This window comes from Candoia aspera, chromosome 3 (genome assembly GCF_035149785.1).
Source record: "Candoia aspera isolate rCanAsp1 chromosome 3, rCanAsp1.hap2, whole genome shotgun sequence".
NCBI lineage: Eukaryota > Metazoa > Chordata > Lepidosauria > Squamata > Boidae > Candoia > Candoia aspera.
In genome coordinates this window covers 135,554,825-135,574,202 of record NC_086155.1, presented here as the reverse complement: position 1 = coordinate 135,574,202, position 19,378 = coordinate 135,554,825, and the positions used below count along the sequence as shown (strand labels likewise).

The window sequence follows — 19,378 nt, the reverse complement described above, 5'->3', positions numbered from 1 at the left end:
AAAGGGTGCTTGGCAGTGGAGAGCCACTAATGGAATCTCTGGCAATGGAAAGGCAAAAAGTTCTCATAGATAAGGCCTCCAAATTTAAACTCATGATTTTGGGCATGGACTGATTGGCATTATAACTTGGAGAGTCACATATATGGAGAGGAGGCTGTTTTTTAATGCTTGCCATGCAAATACACGGCAAATACTTTAATGCTTACACTGCAAATACTAGACAATTTTGCTGCTTCAAAGTAAAAAAGAAAAAACAACAAGCTACTAGTTATAGAGGCTATTTAGCATGACAAAACTGGCTTAATGTACAGTATTGCAGGGTAACACAAAAGAGCTGGGGGATGTGGTCATGGCCAGAAAATACAGATTCCAAAGAATCTCAACTTTTCTTGAATAGTAAGATTTGAGACCTTAGGATTTCCACAGTATTCTTGAAAATAGGTGGGCAGTATCTGCTGAAATCTCAACGTAATTACTGAGCAGGATTTCCTGAAATTACAGTGTGGGTTTTCAGTGTCCTGTACAGCCCACAACCCACAACTAGCTAGGGGTATGACAAATTATGCAAAAAACAAAACAAAATAATGCATATAGAAGTCCCACACATTTGTAATATGTTTATATACTGTATAATTCAGCTTGTGGCCATATTTGGTACAAATTTCACCCCTAGCCCTATGCAGAGTATACAGTATGTGGCCCTGCTCAAAATCAAACATGCAAATCTTTTCTTGTAAGTAAGCCCCAGTGTGTTCCATGGGGCTTGTTTGCAAGGAAGTACAGTATATGCACAACTGTAGGCTTAGCATCACTAATCAGATAGCAACATTAACAGCAAGCTGACTTAATGCCATGTCCTTCTGGTATTTACAGAAAGCCAGTGCACATGCGGGAGCGTGGGAAAATGATGCTAGATAATTGCAGTTAGTGGATTCAGTTTGCAACTGTTCATTACATAGTTCTGGTGTTTCTTTTGGCCACTGTGGTGGCAGGAAGAAATTACTTAGATTTACCATGCTGCAATAATTGGCAGTGGGAGTATCTGAGATGACCTCCACATGGTGGCCACAAAATGTGCGCTGGCCAATAACTTATACATATATATATGGAAAAACTTAATACCAACCTTCCATTTCTGAGAGATGTTATAGAACCACAGGTGCTTAAGATGGAGAAGAATGTTTATTCTTCCTCTACAAGAGCAAGGAAGATAAAATAGATCATAAGACCTGGCATATTATCATGCATTTCAAACAGCAGTTGCCAGTGTGTTCATATGGCTATTTCTGCTCAGTTGCGAAAAGGCAAATCATGAAACAGAGTTGGCTTATTTATTAAGGCACTGGCTATCTTTATATAATGAGAAACGGATATACCTGCATCTGTTCACTATACAGATAATATCTTGAACAAGGGGGTCAGATGGATGTGAGATTGTACAAATGCACAATTACTTCAGTCCTTCCTCTTTAAAAAGGGAAAATGATCAGCTAGACAAGGAATTTGCATGCAAATAGCATTCCTAGAGAAGTATAGGCAAGTTATCTGACCATTTAAAAAGTATAGGCAAGATAACTGACCAAATTATCTGACCAGGGCTACATTCACATTTATTTCATGTAAAAACTACTGCTGTCAAGTTATATACGGTACCTGCACAGGCAGAGGCAAGTACCCAATGAACATCTTTTGGAAGAAATAATTCACATTCGTAATTTACAGGACCAAACAAATCCAGATAATCACACCATTTTAGTGGGGAGCGGAGCGTGAAAATCTTCAATAACTTTCCCCAGCCACTTCCATCCCTGCTGCAATAATCTGGTCTTCAAATAGTTGAAATAGGTAGGATACTAGTTTATAATGATCAGCCTAATTAATAAGCATTTCTTCCTACAAAGGGGCAAAGAGATAAATGCAAAAAACAATTTTGATCAGATCTACGGACCTTAGCTTCCAGTTTGCAATGGAGTGTTTTGCAGGACAGCCAAGGATGTTTTAAAGCTGCAGTTGCACTTATTCTCCAGCTAAACAGGAAGAAACAGTAAGTTACTTTGTGGTACTGTACGTATGCAGGAACTTTTAACATTTGAAGTATTGAAGTCTGATATTTGTTTGGGTATGAGTATGTGTGTATTTTAAAGTGATATAGGGTCTGGCAACAGACAGCTTTAGCTTGAGATTTTAATACAAAAAAGAAATGCATACTTCCTGAAATGGTGTTCTTAAACTTATCAGTTAGGGCAAAAGTATAGGTTAATTATTCAAGTTCTTCATTAGTAAGCTGGCCAATTTCATTCTGAATGAAAACTAACCCATACAAGACCTCCATTTCAGGAAATATATGTAATTTAAAGTGCCTGTCTAGGCTAATTTTCACCCATACAAATGGTGCCATCTTCTGGCTCCTATACATCCACAATGAGTGGTTTGTGCTGTGGAATTTCCTTTGCCTAGAACAGGTAGGCAACTCTGCAGTTTTTATAGTGTCCCTATTGTTCCTCTTTGGGCCAATTCAAACATCAACATCATTGACAAATGGTTATCCACAAAGCCTTCAGAATTATTAATTAAATAAATAACTGAATAATAGTATCTAACTGGTACTAATAATAGTATCTACTGGTATTAACTATTAATATGTGCCTTATCCTAGCTTATTTACTTAATAAAATGCAAACAGTTTTCATTTTTGGTACATCATGAGTTTGTTTTATTTCTTGTACACTTTAATGGTCTTCATGAGATTTTGTCAAACACTATTATTATATTTGTGTATCTCAAATGGAAGTGGGCAGACAATATATTAAAGACAAAACATTATTGGTGTGTAATTACCTCTTTTCCTTGATAAGAAGTTTAGAGATGAAATCTTTGGCTTCTTCAGACACATGGTCAAATTCTTCATCTTCAAAGTCCCACCTACAAGCCAGGATGTTGTTCAAAGTCTCATTATCATCATCACCCAGAAAAGGAGATAATCCAGTAAGCCTATAGGAAGTAAAAGTTCCATGTACATTAAGCATATCTTAAAGGATTAAAAACATTAAAAATTGCTGTATATCCTAAACATGTATTTAGGCCTGTGTTCCCACGTTTCTAACCAAATGCCTCTGGGAAGTCCACAGGCAACATTTGAGCACAATATCACATTCCCATTCATGTTTGTCAGAAATCTGTATTAGAAATCTCTAGTGCTGGAGGTAATATTGATTATGTGCCATCAAGTTGGTGTCAACTATGTCTAAACGCACAGATAGACTTTCTCCAGGATAATCTGTCCCCAACCTGGTCATTCAGGTCTTCCAACGGGGCACCCATTGCTTCTGGAATCAAGTCTATCCACCTTGCTGCTGGTCATCTCATTCTTCTCTTTCTGCCTTTTCCAGCATTATAGACTTCTCAAAAGAGCTAGATCTTTACATGAGTCCAAAATATGAAGATTTGAGCCTGGTCATTTGTGCCTTGAGTGAGAACTTTGGATTGACTTGTTCTATGATCCATTTGTTTGTTTTCTTGGCTACTCATGGCATTATCAGGAGTCTTCTCCATCACCAATGTTCAAAAGCCTCTACTACTTCTTCAAAGTCCAACTTTTGCTTCCATAGGGAATTCACAGGGAATACCATGGCTTGCACGATTCTGATCTTTGTAGGTTTAGACCCATCATGTCATCTAAATATGTTTTCCAAGGACTTCATTCCTACTCTATCAAATGCTAGTCTGCAGTGTATTTATTGGTTGCTGATTTGTTTTACAGTTGACAATAGATCCTAAAAGACACAAGCTATCCACCATATCTTCATTTCAGTTCTAAGGCTGGTTGCTGAATCTGTTGTCATTAGTTTGCTCTTCTTTCTATTTAATTTTAGTTGCATTTTTTCACTGTGTTCCTTGACTTTCATTACTAGAGCTTGCAAATCATTTGCATTTTCAGCTCTCACAGTAATATCATCAGCATAGCACAGGTAATTGATGTCTCTTCCTTCAGTTTTAAAACTACAGTCATCTTCTTCCAATCCAGCCCCCTCAATATATATTCAATATATAAATTGAAAAAAATAAGAAGAGGGTATACAGCTTTGTTTGCCAACTAAAGCCAGTCTGTTTCACCATACTCCATCTGGATTGTGGCTTCCTATAAGTTTTATATAAAGAAAGACAGTGGGATGGTCTGGGATTCCCATTCTTCCAACAACATTCTATATCTTGACATGGTTATATAATCAACAGCATTTCTGTAATCAGTAAAGTGCCTGCCCTCTGGAATGATCTCCCTTCCCCTCATTGTATGGTTGGCCTCCATAGCCCTCTCCCTCAATCTGTCTAAAGACTGTGATTTTAGGATTCCTGGCTTCAACATCAGCCAGCTTCTGCTCTATTTACCATCAAGCTTCAGAAGCTAAAATCTTTGTATACTATTTTGTGATATTTAAGTTGGCCCAAGAAATGCACCATGGTTTTTTGAACTTCATCAGCTTGACACAAAAAGAAACTTAAGGAAATTCCAGATGGGAAATCTATATTACCAATCACAAACTATTATGCCTTCAATCTTTCCTACTGACCAGATTCTCTGTGGTATGAAAAATAATGGAAGCTGTTCTCAGAAAACATGGGCAGATTGCCTCTGGAAGGTGTCATTATCTTCTTTCACCCAATAAAATTCCGTGACCCAGTAAAATTTGTGACTGCACAATAAAAATCCCATCTAGAAGCACTCACAATTTTAATATTTAGACTTTAGTTCAACTTACAACATGTAGGCAATGACACCTATACTCCACATGTCAGTAGGAAAAGAAACAAAATCATAGTTCACAACTTCAGGAGCAAGAAATTCTGGAGTGCCAAAGTTGATCTTAAGCTTTTCCCTTGGTTTATATCTAAGAAACAAAACAAAAAATAAAAAATGCATGGGAAACAGTAGCAGCAAATATGACTTTTATAGCACATGATAATACTTCAACAGGAATTCCAATAGTAGTCATCACATCAAGGGGCAGCAAAATGGAAAAGATTTCTTTAGGATTTCAAGTGTCAAAGAGGCCACTGGTTAGGGAAAAGAACACCTGATTATTTAGCAGATTTTTTGCTGATGAGAGAAGTTAGAGGATACTGCCAGACAATCAAATACAGTTAACAGTAACTTTGTGGCTTCTTTGATCTAGAGTTGCCCCCCACAAATAAGGAAGAATTGGAACTACTGGATTTGTTCTGAAACAAATTGTTTGGATTCCTCTTTCTTTCTTGACATTTAGATGACTGTATGATTTACTACATTGATACAGATGTTGGTAACCTTTTCTGGTCCCACCCCACCTTCAATTGCTATTTCACAAGAGCATATGTTAGTCCATTTAACTCTTGCTAGTTTTTGGTGTTCACATGTAAAATCTCACAAGATTTCAGTAGTCTTGAAACTCTTATATGAGACCACAGAAATCTCATGAGATGTCATGCTCTTGAAATATTTAGGCGTTTTTATTTTATTTTGTGGCGCCAGGGCACCTCTTATGGAGCTTCCTGGCACCTGGACATATTGTGTTGTTGACTCCTAACTTAAGATATGATGTGCAATAAGTGCCATCTGAAAGTGCTGAAGGCCAGACTGAAAGGCTCACTTTGATGACTTTTACCCATGATTTTTGTCTCATTAGAGCAGTGTTTCTCAACCTTGGCAACTTTAAGATGTGTGAATTTCAATTCCCAGAATTCCCCAGCCAGCAAGATTGAGAAACACTGCATTAGAGCATCTGTCACTGTTTTTTGTACCAGCCCCCTCCCCTCTCCAAAAAGAACAGAATTCATTGGTTCATTTTTTGAGTTGATTAAAAGCTGCCAGAAGAAAGAAAAACACTGGAACTTTCTGTGAAGATTTCAGGTCCAAACTCCTAATTAATAGGGCAATGTTATCCAAGGCCAACCCTCTTCTAGTAGTCTAATGAGACTTCACTTCTTCTTATTTAACCTTTTATCTCCAAAAATCACATCAAACCGAAATAGAGTTCGATCTGAGAAAATGAGAGGTGCTGACTATTTGATTCAAACAACGTACCTCCTTGCCAGCCCAAAGTCAATAATCTTTATTTGATTTGCCTCTCGATTCACACACAAGATATTCTCAGGCTGCCAAAAGAAAGAAAAATGCACATTTATGAGAAGTGGTGAATGAAATGCTCTGGGATCAGCGTTAAAAATACACTAGAGCATAAAAATATGCATCTGGGTGCTGGCGTCTTAAAGCAGGTTAGGCTCTGTGGATACGTCAAACTATAATCATGTGGTATTTGAGGCTGGGAACACTCCACCAGGGCAGCATTTCCCTTGTGGTGGCATTTCTGTTTGACATAATACAGCAATTTGAGATAAAGAATTCATTAGTGAACTTTCAGAAAGGAAATGAAAGCACTCTGGCTGGTTTCAGGAAGTCAGGGACTGTAATTTGCAGCCCATTATGTGCTGATATTGGGATATTTCAGAAAACCTTTAATATTTATCCTTCTATTTGGATTTCTTAGTTTATTCTTCAACAAACCAATATCTGATTGATTAATGCCAGGCAAGTCTGTAGGCTGTGTAGATAATAACTAAGAGGGAAGACCTGTAGGTGATAAAGAGATACTGTAGGTGAACAGCCAAATTATTCAAATCCTGGTCTTATTGATTTTGCTTCATAGATTAATGAGGGATTCAAACTTTCAAATGCTACTTACAAGCTTACCTAAAGGGCAGCTTTTCTTTGTGATTTCAACCTTCAAGCCCTCCCCCCTGGCACCTTTTTAAAACAAATTTTCAAATATTTACTTAAAAACAAATCATGAGTGGCCATGTCATAGGAATACTCCAAAGTAAATTCTGGGCTGAATCCCCAAATCAGATAAAATATAGAATTAACCAGATTTGCATCCAGTTATACTCATAAAACTAAATAGGCCTACATCTCAGTACAGATACATAACTAGGTAATGTAGCAAATTGGTATTCTGTTAGGCAAATTGGTAATTAAAAACCACTCCATCCAATGAAATAAGTATTAACAAAAAGGAAAAACTGATATTGTCCTCCTTCAATTCCAGACTTGGTGGTCTTTGCAAACAGAGGTTTGGCATGAACAAAAATTAGATTTTCCTTTGGCCACAGGCAACTGAGTATTTCCTAATGGTCTTAATGTTATAGAACTGAAAATAGATTGATGTCCAAGTAATATAATATACATTAACTCTCACCAAAAGTTATTCAGTTATTTGAGAACACATTTTGCAAGCTAAATGGCCAGATACATAGCTCTGGTTTAGAGACAACCAAGGCACTGGTTGCCTAAATAAATAAACATAGAGCATACAACAAGGCCCAATAGCTGCTCTTCCTAGAGGAAAACCGCTTCAGGGGCAGATCTGGGTTCAGTGGAGAGTATGGTTTGACGTCTGCTACAGCCTCACCATCAAATGTATGCCTCTTTAATTTCCACTATTTATGGGAATTAAGTTGATGGAACTCCTCCCTGATACCATCATCCATTCACTCAATCTCTTGCCTGGAGAATTTAGGCTATAGGAATTGTTATTTCCCTGCTATCAGCAACTATCCTTCCCAACTGCCCCAAGGGCTATCATATCAAGAAATGAAGGAATACTGCAGAACAGAGACCAGATTCAAGTTCCCTAGCACCTGAACTTCACTCTGCTTTTCAACACCATAGCATGATGGAAAAGGGTGTGTATTTCAGTCACAGCAAATAGGAGACAGAAGAGTTGTTCTCCAGAATGACTGATCTTACAGCAGGATGAGTTACTTTAATTGCATTTCTTGTGGCCCTTGGATCTTTATTGTAAACTGCCCAGAGTCCCCTGTTGGGGGAGATGGGCAGTGATATAAATTTAAATAAATAATAAATAATTAATCTTCTTCTGACTGATTTGTTGAGATTTGGTGGATTACTGCTGAAAACAGTAGTCCTCACTGCAGTAGATGGTCTACCCATTGCCTACAAGTTCTAAGGTTAGAGTACAATCTGGTTCTCACTTCTGCTTCCACTCTTAATATGCTTTTACTGTCTGAAATTTGGGTCTATTTATGATACTTAGAGCTCCACATCCAAAACGGTCATCAACTGCAGGGATAATATTAAGTTCTTAGGTCTTCAGCCTAGTGTATAAATTCTTTGCATAGGAAGAGCAATAGATGCACAGAACCTTCAGGTCCAAATGGAGAATATACATTTGATGCATGTATTGAATCCCTTCACAAATCTGCTTTGTGAATAAGACAGCATCCATCTCTGTCAAGTTGCAGTCCTCATCAATAATCCGATCAAACAGTTCTCCTCCTTCCACACTGAAAAGAGAGACAGATAGACAGACTTAATTCAGAATTCAGTGTGCTGAAGATTCCACATTCAAGAACAATATTCTCTAATCTGGCACCCTCCACATGTCCATACTATCTAGGATTATAAGAGAACACTGGAATTGGGGAAGGCAGGTCAGGAATGGGTGCTTCCTGTGTGAGTGTATACATGAACACATTGACCCTCATGAATTGTGTATGTACAAAACAAACATAAATTGCAATGAATCTTTCAGGATTTGGTTGTTACATAATTTAGAATATAGTTTTTAACAGTACTGTAATTTCAAAACAAACTATCAACAGCCTTACGTTTATGGAAGGTGGTGAATGTCAAGAGATTTGGGACAGATATGCAAACAGTTTTGAGTGAGTAAACAATTATTGTAAATGATAGATGTAAAAAAATCTAAGTATGGCATTTATTCTCCAAATAGTGGAGTTCCATCTTGGTATCCTTCAGGCAGAGAGAGAGGGAGAGAGATGACTGGTTTAAGAATAAGATCCTCTTATACATTAATGATATACTTCAGTAGTAAAGCACATGTTTTGCATGCAAAAGTTCAATCCCTGGTATCTCCAACCAGAACTGAAAAAACTCCTGCCTGAAACCATGAATTGTCATTGAATTGGGTTTGTTGCATCCAGGATCTGATTCAGAACAAGGCAGCTTTTTGAATGCACTTGCTCACATGAGCTACTGTAGTTCTACCACTGCCAATGATCTGTACGTTGACTTTGTTCCCCCAGAGCTACGGGTTCACCTGCACTGAGAATGGCTCTCTGCAGTTGCAGCTCTACAACTACATCCATCCATGTATAGCTGCCCGATGTATCTATATAGGATGGTCTGCAATACTTGCATAAAGGTGGTGATTTATACAAATTACTTACCTATTGCAATTCAGAAATAATTTGTTTTCCACAAAAAGACCTCTTTTTTCCCAATGAAAGGTGGTATGGTTTATTTTCTTTTTTTAAAAAAGCCAGTTTGTCTTCAGATGCATTGTTGTTATTGTGGGTTATCTGTGTTTCTTCACATTTTTAGTTGTGGTTTTACTGCTGGATTGTAATTACCTTCAGCTTGTGTAAAGGCAAGGGGAATTGTTGAACTCAATAAATACATCTGGCTTATAGTAGTCAAACTGTCAAATGCTGCCGATATTTCTTGCCATATTTTCAAGGCAATTTTGCTTTGCAGACACTGGCAGCAATCCAGAATGCCAGGTACAAAGGAACCTATACATTGGGGCATCAGCAGCAATGCTATGATGGGGTCAACTCTACACTAAATAAGGAAGGCACTTGGTCACAACTCCTTCTCTTTATCTCATACAGTTCACATGCAGTAATCTGGTAAGGATTTTGCCAAAAATATGCTACCAGGTCATAAATGCCTATTACTTATTTTTATGTGCGTGTCTTCCTTGCAGGCTTCACGCACATATCTCACTGAAAATGTTGCCAATCCAGTTCATGCTCCCAACTTCACCCTCCCCCTTTTCAGGATACCCTCTTCTTATAAAATTGCACGTACACCCCAATCAAATTGTATGTTTCAATGCATCCCTAAGTAAACAGGAGTTGATTCAACCTCTGCATGGTTTCTAACTTTGAATCTGTAAACAGCTGCACATAAATAGTAAGTATGGATTCAAATTTGAAGAAAGATATCATGTTTAACTTTGTACTATGTAGAGGTAGTATCAGCTTCTGATCATTGAAACATGATCATTGGTACATAATTGTTATATACAATGGTATATGGTACATATTATTGTCCCTTTTTTTGTTTGCCTTGGTTCATTGTGCCCCTAACAAAGCAGATGATCTTTGCTTCAAATGTAGTTGATTATATAACATGTTCAAAAATAGTCTTATGCATGTGGGAATGTGTTATGTGTCTGTCTGAATGTAAGTGGTTTAAAATGCAGAAGTTAACATTCAGAGTACTCCAATACTGCATATTCAGTGTCCTTTATACGCTCTGCAGATAACCAAAACTTTGCCTCTTAGTCGATCCTTGTACCCATTGTTATTATTCTTTAGGACAAAAATTAAAGATAATCTTGGTGATCTTTATTAGAGGGGGAAAAGGTCCAAATCCATAACTGAGCATACCTTGTTTAGGATCAAGCAATATGCTACAGAAAAATATGCAAGAATTCATTTCTTCAGAATTGTTTATTATAAAAGCACCTCTTAACGGCAATTTGCTTGATTCTATAAAGGAATTGCCGAAATGTGAATTTAGAATACTTTTCTCCCCAGAACTTACTTATCTTCTGTCACTATGCAATCTCTATAAACCTGTTCCAAGTTATGTATGTCAGAGGAAAATGAAAGATGCAGGCTGGAACTGAATGGCTGGGTAATCTATAGACGTTGTCTATCACAGCAAATTGTCTTCAATCTATATCGTCTATGGTCCCATAAAATATAACTACAATGTGCTGAGTTTAGCACACTGTTGGCTCAGTAGGGAATAAGGAGGATCACATCAAATGCTTTGGCTGCGGACACAGCTAAGAAAGAGAAGCAGAACAAACATTTGATTGATACATACTATTCCATAATAAGAACAAAGTCATGTTTTGATTCAAAAGCATCATACAGTTGAATAAGGTTCAAGTGGGTCAACTGATTCATTACATTAATCTCATTCTTCACTTCTTCCTGCAAAGAAAAGAAGAATGTTATTACATTTGACAATAATGTAGCAAAAATCTTGATGCCATCTTTGGTATTGTTGATTTCCCTGCTCCCATGTATTAGTTATCTACCATTGAACTCTTAAAGCACCCTTTTCCAATGCAGTGTGATCCCAAAGTGCTGAACTTCAGCTGATGGAAATACCAACCACCAACATTCAATAATAGCCAGGTCAAGTTACATCAAAATTTATTTGGTGGCAATCGTGGTCCAGGCTATGCATGGCAACAGAGTACATACTTTGCCCAAGTCTCCAATTCTAACTCTGGCATTGTGAGATTAGAGATCAGATAGCAGTAGTGATAGGAAAGACTTCTCCCTAAGAACTTCAGGAACAACTGCAATCCAGAGGAAGCCATGACTGTCATTCTTTAGGCATTTACTCAGGTAGACATGAATAGCACTGCTTTGTCTGCTGAGCTAGAAGTACTTTGAACTACTAAGGCAGCTTTCTAAGAAAACAGAAAGAACCCCTGCTTTATATTGTTGGCCAAGTGCACTCTCTATAAAGGTTCAGCTGGCAAGCTGAACACAATGCTGTTCTAGAGAAAGAGAAAGACCAGAGAAAGTAGTTGTGTTGTGTCCAAGGCTGGGAAAAGAGACTTTACATGAAAGAGCAGGAGAAAAAGGTTTAAGAGTTAAATCCTGGGTCTTGCTTGCTTAGATATACAGGAGACAGAGACAGAGACAATAGAGATAGAGATAGAGATAGATAAGTCTGTGTTCTGCAGCAGGCTGATCTTCTATATGTGATTTCTTTCTTGTCTAAAATAAAGTGACATATCTAGGAGAAGAATCAATCCTTTACGTTTCTGTTATTACCTAGTTCCTAAGTGCAGGGTTAAGTTTCTGGAGTAATGGAGAATTATAGCTGTGGCTGACCTAAGATCTGATAGTCTTTTTCAGCTTGAGTCAACTCCTAGCAACCTACATCTATGTTTTTTTCTCAGCAACAGTGTAGAAGTGGCTTGCCATTGCTGTCTTCTGAGTTTTTGTTCTTTACTACTTAAATGTAGTTTACAGCATGGTATTCCTCTGTGGTCTCCCACCCAAGTACAGGGCATGTTTAACTTCCAATCCCAAAGACAGTGTTGAGGCACTCTGCAATGAACTTTTGCTAAATTGTTGTTGAGAGAACAAGTGCTGAGAAAATAGAGCAAGGTTTTTCTTCCTAAAATAATAATGTGAAAGAAATTACAACAAAACAACCTTGATTTGTGATCTCAGCTTTGTAGATTATCTAATTTATGTGTGTGTGTGTGGGGGGGGGGTTAAGTGGAGATTTCAAAGGCTACTGTTTGTACAAATGGCTAAGATCTTTATATCACACAAAAAGCATATGAGAGTCCATACAATCCATCTGGATAGGTTTGTCCAAGTGGAACCAAGTCAGTGGATTACAAAGCCCCACACAATCCTGTAAAGTGTTGTTCAAACTCTACTTACCTTTTCTTTTACACTCCTGGCTTTTATAATTTTGGCTGCTAATTTGAGACCTGTCTCTTTTTCTTCACATTTATGCACCTGGCCAAATCGTCCACTAAAAAAGGAAAAGGAAAGCATGGCTGAATTCAGGCCTCATGTGACTTTTCATTTGGGGTTGGGACTGTTCTAGCCTTAGGAGGATCGGTTCCCCTGATCCTGCAAGGCTGCTCTTATATTCTTGTTAAAAGATTATAACGAATAGTTTAGGAGATCAGCAGTGCCTGGATATGATGGCTCCTTCTGTTTCCAGATCAGAAGCAGAAGAGAAGCAAGAAAGAACGACAGTGCCTAGGCTTCTGGCCAGTCACTGCAGTAAACAGGGTGCTTGACAAAATAGTCCTTTAATAGCAGCAGACTTTCTGATGTTCTCAGCTTTCCTGTCATTAAAGTGCCATTCTCTGAGGTAGAGCATAGACCAACGGTTCCTTTTTAGGACAAGATAGGATAGACCGTTTTGTTTTGTTTTGTGATTTCATTTCATTTGATTGATAATAGCAAGGGTTCTGGAATTGGAAGACACCAGAACACCTCAGTCCAGAAACCATCAGCTTTCTGTTCAGTCTTCCAGTTAAAACATGTAAGCCATTGTTATTTTGGGCTAGGATGGTTTGCTTATTGCCTCATCCAAATTACAGTTCTACCTAATCTGCAGTATAGTAATCTAGGGCAGTATCCAGTTGTTGCTGGTCTGGTTATTTTAAGAGATTCCTCACTGAATGAACTATGGTTTTGGCTAAACTTACCCTCCCAAAACTTCACCCTTGAAGATATGGTAATAGCTACTGATCCCAGCTCTTTTTGCTGAGACGATCCGGTGATCAAAAGGGGCAGGTGGTGGTGGTTTGTCATCTGTAAATAATAAGAAACACAACACTCATTTTTGCCACATCCAGTGTGAACTGATGATCTTATTACATACCAAAAAGCAACATGCACACGCATACACAACTATAACAATCTATGTTTTCGCAGTATTTTAATTATACGTGGGAAGAGGGATCTAAGGGACAGACGGGGACTGATAGAATGAAGACAGAGACTGAGCTCTGGGATGGCTATTTCTGCACTGTCAAAAAAAAAAGAAAACAAACCAAAAAGGGAAGTGAAAAAGGGTAGATTTGCTTATACTACTGCACACACACACTCACACACACACCTTCGAGTTAGTTTTTGACTCCAGGCAACTGCCTGGACAAGTTCCTGCAGTTCTCTTGGGAAGATTTCAGAAGTGGTTTGCCATTGTCTGCTTCCCAGGGCTGAGAAAGAATGACTCGCCCAAGGTCATCCAGCTGGGTTTCTGCCTAAGGCAGGACTAGAATTTCCGGTCTCCCAGTTTCTAGCCTGCTGCCTTTAACCATTACACCAAAGTATACTTTATAGTTTAAATGAAAATAAAATAGTTTCACGGTTATTGGAAAGACTGTATTAAAATGATTTGTGCGCTTTTTCAGTTTTTGTTCAGGTGTTAAATGTTAATGAGCAACTTCAAATCACTGCTTTCCCTTCTTTGGGATCTTAATCCTGTGCACTGTTGCAGCATGGCACCTTTTGCTTTGTCTGTGCAAAAGACTTTTACCTACAAGGGGTTAGGGTTATTGCTTTCTGGAAATCTCAAGATCTGGCTTGGAACAGGATTCCACAAATTCTATCATGTTGGTTCTGACTTGGTAAGTCCTAAATTATTTCACAAGAATTTTGGAATAGTTTGAAAATTTGGGAAAACATAGTGGTGGCAACATAGGAATACAGGCTTGTAATGTGGTTGTAGGCTACAGATAGCTACCTATTCACCTATTAAGTCACCCTTAATTGTATCGAAGAAGCATGAACATGGGAAAACTCAACACAGTGAAAGATGAAATGAAACGACTACAAATTGACATCTTAGGCATCAGCAAATCAAGATGGACTGGGATCTAACACTTTCAGTCAGAAGATCACACTGTTTATTATTCAGGACATGAAAAACAAAGAAGAAATGGCATTGCTTTTATAGTTAGGAAGGGCGTATCAAGAACAGTACTTGGTAACAATGTAATCAATGATAATATCAATTAGACTTCATGGACAACCCTTTAATATGATGATCATTTAAGTTTATGCTCCAACCACCGATGCAGAAGAAGAGTTTGATTAATTTTATGATCAACTTCAATTTGAAATCAACAGAACATGCAAGCAAGATGTGCTGCTGTGACTGGAGACTGGAATGCCATAGATGGAAACATGAAAGAGGAAAATGCAGTTGGATTGTATGGCTTAGGAAACCAAAATGAAGCAGGAGACCGACATATCAATTTCTGCCACTCCAATGAATTCTTCATAGCTAACACTGTCTTCAAACAAACAAAATGATGCCTCTATACACAGATATAACCATATGGAGTATATAGAAATTAAATTGACTATATTATTGCTAAAAGGAGGTAGAGGAGCTCAATTATAGCATCAAAGAAATGGCCAGGTGCTGACTGTGGAAGAGATCACAAACTGCTCATCTGCAAGTTCCAAGTTAAGCTAAAAAAGACGAAGAAAGCCAGTGAGTTTTCACAGTATGATCTTAAACATGTATCCACTGTTTTCAAGGAGAACATCAGGAATCACCTTAAAGTCCTGAGCTTCATTGATTATTCCAGAAAAATTATGGCATGAACTTAAAGAAGTTGTTAAGGATGAATGTGAAAAGAGACTGCCAAAAATGAAGAGAAGAAAGCAAACTGGATGTCAGAACAAACTGTGGATATTGTCAAGAAAAAAGAAGTCAACGCCAAGAAAGACAAAGGCCCAGAAAAAATGTTTCAGAGAACACTGAGTAGAGCAACCATGAAAACCTTGGAAAAGATATTCAAATGCCCTGATGTGTCCATACCTACAAAGATCAGAATCGTGCAAGCCATGGTATTCTCTGTGACACTCTATGGAAGTGAAAGTTGGACTTTAAAGAAGCAGGATAGGAAAAGTATTGACATTTTTTAACTTTGGTGTTAGAGGAGACTCCTGAGAATACTGTGAACAGACAAGAAAACAAACCAATGGATCATCGAACAAATCAAGCCAGAGTTCTCACTGAAGGCACAAATGACCAGGCTCAAATTATCCCACTTAAGACTCATTACGTGAAGACCCAGCTCTCTGGAAAAGGCTCTAATGCAGGGAAAGGTGGAAGGAAAGAGAAGAAGAGGATGAGCAGCAACAAGGTGGACAGACCCAGTTAAGGTGGCGATGAGTGCACTGTTGGAAGAACTGAAAGACCAGGTTAGGGATAGATTGTCATGGAGAAAACCTATCTGTTGTCACTAGGAGCTGAAAACCACTTGATGGCACATTTAATTAAAATTTAATTTAATGTTAAAACAACTTGCTTCTATGCCTATATGTTTAGCAAAACCCAAACCTTATTAATTGGCAATCAATCAATCAATCAATAAAAAGGTTAAAGAAACACCCAAAATGACAAGAATAGATAAAAGAACAGGTAGCACTAAAACTTGTTTACTTTCTCATCCTCAGATGAGGTTTTCAGTATAACTAATAATCCAAATGTTATTCTTCTATCAAAAGAAGAATATAGAAAATGAAATATAAATGCATTCATTTTGCTTACAATGATTATATATTTTATGTATTTTTAAAGCCATGTTGTACCACTTATAAAATTATCCCCTTTTGAAGCTTCTTGCTTCACTTTGCCCTTGTTGGCAGCTGTTGATTTAGATCCCACTGTCTTTCCAGGTAAGGCAGGCTCCACTGTTCTTGGCTTAGCTGCTTCTTTTGGTTTAAGTCCACCACTGGCCTTCACTACATCTACTCTGCTCTTTTTGTTGACATCTTTGGGAAAACTTCCATCATTCACACGACGCTTGCTGCTGCTGGTTTGCTCATCTTTCAGAAGGAATGAAGCTTTTTCATTTTCTTTATGCCTAGATGAGAGAATGTAAATTATTCTAGTGTCATCTTTGGAACATTGTGGAGAAATATAAACAACCCAAATTGTCAGAAGCTCATTTGTCTTTAGAGTTCATGGTTTATAAATGAATACATGTATTTATGTATTTATTTAATTCAATTTATATAGCTGCCCATCTCACATACGTGACTCTGGGTGACTTACAAGAGTAAAACACAAACAGTACAGAAAACTAAAAAAATAATTATACAAGCATTAAAACAATTAAAACTATACCATACAATCAACAGGAGAGCACAGTCAATTCAGGAACAATATAACCACTTTATAGGCTCTGCACCACCACTATCTGATCCCCAGGCCAGATGACAAAGCCATGTCTTCAGGCCTTTTTGGAAGGCCAGCAAGGTCACGGCCAGTCTGACCTTGGGAGGAATGATATTCCACAGGGCAGGTGCAATGACAGAAAAGGCTCTCCGCCTGGGTCCCGTCAGGTGGCATTCTCTCATGGACGGAACCCGCAACATGCCTCTTTGGCTGGACCTGATGGGACAAGTAGATGTAACTGGGGAGAGGCAGTGCCTCAAACAACCCAGCCCCATGCCATGTGGGACTTTACAGGTCATCACCAGCACCATGAATTGAACCTGGAAGCAAATTGGTAGCCAATGCAGCTTGAAGAGCAGTGGTGTAACATGCGCAGATGTAGCTGCACACATAACAGCTCTTGCTGCTGCCTTTGCACCTATTGAAGCTTCCAAATGCTCTTCAAGGGTAGCCTCATGTAGAGCACACTACAGTAATCCATACAGGAGGTGACCAGGACATGAGAGACTGAGCATAGAACCTCATTTATACTGGTAAATAGGTTTAACTGGTGAAGAGAACAGGAATTTTAAAAGTAAGTATCCATACTACCTTTTCACTGCCAGTGAAATGGCAGAATATTAGAACAGGAATAAGTCTTGTGGCAACATGAGACAGATCCCTTCTCAGCTAAATTGGAAGCCTTAGGCAGCAGACAGCTTTACCATTACCTCACAAGCTTCCACAATATGTTGTGTTCCTTGTTATATGTGTGAACAAGGTATTATGGATTCCATCTAACTTCAGAATCTTTTCAAAGAAGATGGTTTGGCTAAATAGAACCATTCCATTTCCCTCCAAAATTTTACAGTGTGTATGAAGTTCTTCCCTTCTCTAGAATTCAGCACCTATCAAATTATTGTTATTACTGAATTTTGTTATGGACAGGAACATTAAGTCTTTCTATCAATTGCATTAGAAACATGTCAAAATTTCCATAAGAATGTTTTCTTTGTTGAACAAAAGTTCTAAATTGGATTTGGCCACAATCCAACAGGAAGTTTTCTTACTCAAGTTTTGTCTGTGTGGTTCCAGTTTATGTCAATGAGACTGTGCAGAAAATTTTTTCTTGTACAGTGAAAGCCAAGACTTTAGAGGATTATAAATAATGCAGGATTAATATTAGGACTAAGTGTATCAATACAGCATGTTGAACAGTTGTTTTTTTTTATTATTGTCAACAATTGTTATGCTAACATTTATTTCAACATCTCCTCAAAAGATGATGTTGAAATAAACTGAAAAAAGTGTAAGTTGGATATCGAGTTCTTTTTATCACAGAATGCCAAGACCAGAACGCCAACGCTACAAAAGGTGTTTTTGCAGACCTAATAGTCCAGGCCCTTGCTTAATGCAAGAAATTCAGAATGAGAAAATTCTGGTCAGATGGCTAACCATTTTCTCCTTCACAGCTTTTACTGAGGGGGTATCTACAATCACACCAAGGAATTATTTCCATTGTCAAACTACTCTTACATTCCATACATTTCTCTTAATTCTCAACTGAAATTTATCTTTCTGTAATATAAGTTTACTCTTTGACTTTTGCCTTTGTCCATCTGATAGTGCTACTGTGACTATCCCCCTCAATCTTCTCTTTCCATATTGGAGTGGGTTTTTTTTAAATGCCCATTAAACGTTTTGTGTTGTCTATGCTTGTGGATGGATTATCTTTAATCTAATGATCTAAAGTGATAGCTTATGCATACAGATCCAACTGCTACAGTTCAATAAGCGCTGCATGATGCTGTAAGAATAAATATAAAGGGGGAAAGTATGATATTGAAAACATACTTGATATCTGGATCTTCTTCTGAATCTTTTCTTTGGGATGTTGTTTCTGGTACTTCTGTTTTTTCATCCCTGGTAATACCCTTTCTTTTATCATCTTCTCCCACATTCTCTGGACTTTCTTGAGATCCATCAGGCTTCTTCACAAGTCCTAGAGCATCACCTTGTGTATCTGGGACACTCTGACTTTGGTTGGCTTCATTGGTATTCACTTCTGCCTGACTCTTTCCTGTGGTCTTCTGATGAGAACTTTTCCAACTATAGCTATGACTTTGCTCTGCACACACTTTAGACTCATAAAGGTCAAGAGACGTAGGGGAATTTCTCTGAACAAGAAAAGTGCTTGCCTTCTCAGTATTCTCCTTGTTGAGTTTATCAACCTTTTCTGAATGAGAATATGATTCTGACTTCTCATCAGATCCATCTAGAACTAAGAAAAAATGACCAATGATTTCAGTGAAAGGAATATTTATGCAACATCATTCCGTTGTTTACACAGCAGAAACTTGCTTCTCTCTTTTGAAAGTCAGGGACTTTCCAGCTTCTGAGGTGAAGTGCTCATCCACTAAGAGTCTAAATACATTATAAAGAATATATTCCTCTTCTCACTCAAGGGGTGCTTCTAGTTGGAGGATTCTGACCACTGCTATTCATTGCTCTTCTGTTAAAACATTTCCACATGTCAGAGCATCACTTCCAAGTAGCATAGGACTGCAACCCAATTCTAACTGGGAAGCATGGGAGAAGATGTAAGACGGAAATGTCCCA

The 19,378-nt window shown here is 38.0% G+C and overlaps 1 protein-coding gene across 1 annotated transcript in view; it reads right to left on the bottom strand.

Annotated features, from left to right (window-relative positions):
• Positions 1-1,876: 1,876 nt before the first annotated feature.
• MYLK4 (myosin light chain kinase family member 4) overlaps positions 1,877-19,378 on the bottom strand; it is a 32,608-nt gene continuing 15,106 nt past the window's right edge. The window contains 10 exon segments of the mRNA XM_063299940.1: positions 1,877-2,027; positions 2,839-2,991; positions 4,758-4,886; positions 6,059-6,129; positions 8,196-8,337; positions 10,916-11,025; positions 12,508-12,601; positions 13,290-13,395; positions 16,192-16,466; positions 18,614-19,034. Of these exon segments, the coding sequence (XP_063156010.1) occupies positions 1,877-2,027; positions 2,839-2,991; positions 4,758-4,886; positions 6,059-6,129; positions 8,196-8,337; positions 10,916-11,025; positions 12,508-12,601; positions 13,290-13,395; positions 16,192-16,466; positions 18,614-19,034 (1,652 nt within the window).